Raw genomic sequence first — 3,216 nt, forward strand, 5'->3', positions numbered from 1 at the left:
TATCCCCTGCAAGTATCTCTTCAAGTGTCTTTCCATTCCAACCCATAGCTGTGTAATTGCCCCACAAAAGCTGAAATGGTTCAACAATCCATGGGTGAGGATCCATATGGAAGGTTGTGATAAACAAGTATGGATGACCTCATTAACTATGAAGAATAGTACAAATTTGTCTTTGCATTTGTACCGGTTTGCATATGACAACGAGGAAACCTCACTCTAGTGTCTCCATATGTCTGGCAGTAAAGACCCACTCCTCAAGAGGATCAGAAAGAACAGTGGGGAAAGGCAAAGGAAATGATTGAAACTTCTTGATCGGATCACAAGTTCGCATATCTTAAAGTGTCATAATTGCTATACTCTGTAGTCTGTTCACATTGTTAAACCAAATCTATAGCTTTTGGATCGTTCTCGTAAGTGTAAACTCCAATTTTTTTTTTTAATTTTTCATATTAAATCAATCTTATGTCGTAAACTAGTGGGAATCACATTTTCTTCATGAATCTTCTGAAATCCGATTCTTGTGAAAGTCATATAAAACATGAATCATTAATCTCTTACAATAGACATATAGACAAAAGAAATGATGCTGAAGAAGAAGCTGTCATGTCAAGTTCTGAGATCAGCACGGTTTCTTCATTAAATCTAAAAAGTAATTACAGATTCAAACTAAACAGAGAAGAGTTGTGTTAGTGCACTGATCAATGCACGTCAAACAACAAAAACACAAGCGAGTCTGAAACCAAACCAACTAAATCATCTTCTGGTTGTAATAAGCTTTAGAAGCTCAGTAGCTTCTTTTAATCTTCTCTCACTCTTTTCTTTATCAGTCTGACCCTTAACGTTCCTGAAATCACACACAATATATTTCAATTAAGGCATGTTTGATTCATGCTTTCTTATTTGGATTTGAGTGAACATTCAAGTCAATTAGACAATAAAGCGGGAAAGAAAAAAAACCAACCGTTTCTCCATGTTTGCCTTACGTGTTAGCTCCTCAACTAAGGTGTGTAACCGTTTTACCAATGCAGGAAGCTTTCGAACTGCTTCTACGCCTTTATGGCAGTTGCATATCTTCTTCAGAACGTCTGATGCAATGAAATATGCTTCTTCTTTGTTTCTGAAAAGGAAAAAAACAGTGCCAAAGTGAGAAAAGATGAACTCTAATCTTAGAGAGAAGATTTGACATTTGAGTACAAAATGAAGACCTGAGTAGTTCCCAGAAGATTGTTTGAATGGATCCTTTTGTATCAATTAGCTCATCTGCCATTTGTGGATAGCGAGCAAGGTGACTCAAAGTTGATAGTGCATATTTTGAAACTTCTTGATCAGGGATGCTTCTGCTTGCAGACCGGATCATTGTTAGCAACTTGTCTATAGCTCCAGCTTTCACAAGCTCTTCACAACATTTTTCAGAGTATTTTGTTGCCGAATCTGTAGAGGAAACATGTTATAGTCTGTTGCACATGGTTCTGTACGTAAACAAAGGAAGCTGAGAAACTAACCCAACGTTTCACAAATGTGAAGAATGTTGTGGACCTTTTTCATGATCAGTAGTTCCGAAAGCGCAGAAAGAAGCTTGTTTATCAACCGTTTCCTGTCATCTATGTTTGCTGCAGAAGTTTGCATTCTTACTCTCAGATCCAGAACTTGAGCCTTTGAGGCTTTGCGTGTGAGGTAACCTCTCCAGTGTGACTGAGAGATTCAAGGGTAAATGAAACTTGTTAATTTTAGCTAGAAAGAAAGCTCATTTTTACTGAAAGTGAAGGAAATTAGATGAAAGTTAGCTTAGGCCATATCTTACTTGAATCATGACAATGTAATGTCTTTCCACATAAGTTCTTCGCCTGGCAAGTAGACCTCGAATATGACTCTGTATTAAGACTGCTGATTTTCTTCTCATTTTCTGTGAATGGAGAAGAAACCTCCACCAACGCTGCACTTTAATGACAGAATGTAGCAGTTTTGTCATCCCAACGCTGTGTTGTGGAAGTCTTGAAGTGCCTTCGTCAATTTTTGGATAGAGAGAAGAAGCTCCTGCGATAATTCAATTTGAGTAACCATCAGTATACTGAAGAAAGGATATTTCCATCCAGAAAAACATATATGCAATCGGCTTAATCACCTTGAAGCCTGCTTCGAACAATTTGTCCTCTAACGAGCCGCTGAACCTCCGTGGCTACATGCTTGTAACGATAAAATGCCACCATGCAGTTAAATTTTCGGATAGCACTCTGCATGCATATTATTGCTTCTCTCTGAAGATAAAACTTCCTTCTCGCCAACCAACCACGGCAGTATCTCTACAGTTAGATGCAGGAAGTTAATAAAGTAGGGAACACACTGAAGTAGAAATCAGAGATACGGATTCTCGCTGTGGTTTTATGTAAGAAGAGCTTAAAATTAAGAGACCTCAATCAAACAAACAGAAAGGCTATGAGACAGGAAAATGAAACATCAAAGGCAGACAAAAAGAAGAGACAAAGAGGAAACGAAAGCTGGTTGATGAAACAATATTAGGACAGGCAGCTGGTAACAAAAAACTACAACTTTTCTATAGATAAGAAGAGTTAATGATCAACTGAGAACTGGATAATCGCCAGTTCCATAAGCAAAACATCAGACGACCAAAATAAACTTACTTGAATAAGTATGGAAGAAAACTTGTACGTCCAGTTCATTCTGCGTGTGGTCCATCCACGAACATAAGATTGAATGGTTATAGAAGAGAGAACTTTTTCTTTATAGCTCCTCCAAGCTAGTTGAATTTGTAATGCTGCTTTCAGCTTATGATGAAGGTTGCTCTGATATCTCCTTACAGCTTTTTGAATGACAGAAACGGATTTTCTCAACTTGATGAAGCGACTTCGTTCCACAATGAACTTGACATATCTAGCTACAGGTTTTAAGTTGACCGATCTTTCTGCAGGAATAACAAAACTTTCATCAGGGAGTAACTTTTTGATCTGTCAATGGTAATGAATTCACAAAAACAAATAATTACCTGATAAATGTAATGTCACATCATCAACAGTTAATTTTTCAAGAACTGTTATATGTTTCACTGACAACCATGTCCGAACAGCTGCTTGTAAGAAGCAGATTTCTCTCATCTTCTTTTTAAAGTTTCGGCGTGCATGAAGTCCCCTAAGATTCGATTGTATGACCACTACTGCGATTTCTGTAAGAAAGAGGTATGTTGAAATCAAATAATGGGTA

The 3,216-nt window shown here is 37.5% G+C and overlaps 1 protein-coding gene across 1 annotated transcript in view; it reads right to left on the minus strand.

Moving 5' to 3' along the window:
* Nucleotides 515–3,216, minus strand: part of LOC104722867 (abnormal spindle-like microcephaly-associated protein homolog) — a 9,708-nt gene continuing 7,006 nt past the window's right edge. The window contains exons 14-20 of the mRNA XM_019232255.1: nucleotides 2,640–2,920; nucleotides 2,123–2,300; nucleotides 1,802–2,034; nucleotides 1,503–1,692; nucleotides 1,206–1,431; nucleotides 962–1,117; nucleotides 515–844 (exon numbers count right to left, since the gene is read on the minus strand). Coding sequence (XP_019087800.1) covers nucleotides 754–844; nucleotides 962–1,117; nucleotides 1,206–1,431; nucleotides 1,503–1,692; nucleotides 1,802–2,034; nucleotides 2,123–2,300; nucleotides 2,640–2,920 — 1,355 coding nt within the window. The 3' untranslated portion in view covers nucleotides 515–753. The remainder of the gene's footprint in view (nucleotides 845–961; nucleotides 1,118–1,205; nucleotides 1,432–1,502; nucleotides 1,693–1,801; nucleotides 2,035–2,122; nucleotides 2,301–2,639; nucleotides 2,921–3,216) is intronic.

Source organism: Camelina sativa, chromosome 11 (genome assembly GCF_000633955.1).
Source record: "Camelina sativa cultivar DH55 chromosome 11, Cs, whole genome shotgun sequence".
Lineage (NCBI taxonomy): Eukaryota > Viridiplantae > Streptophyta > Magnoliopsida > Brassicales > Brassicaceae > Camelina > Camelina sativa.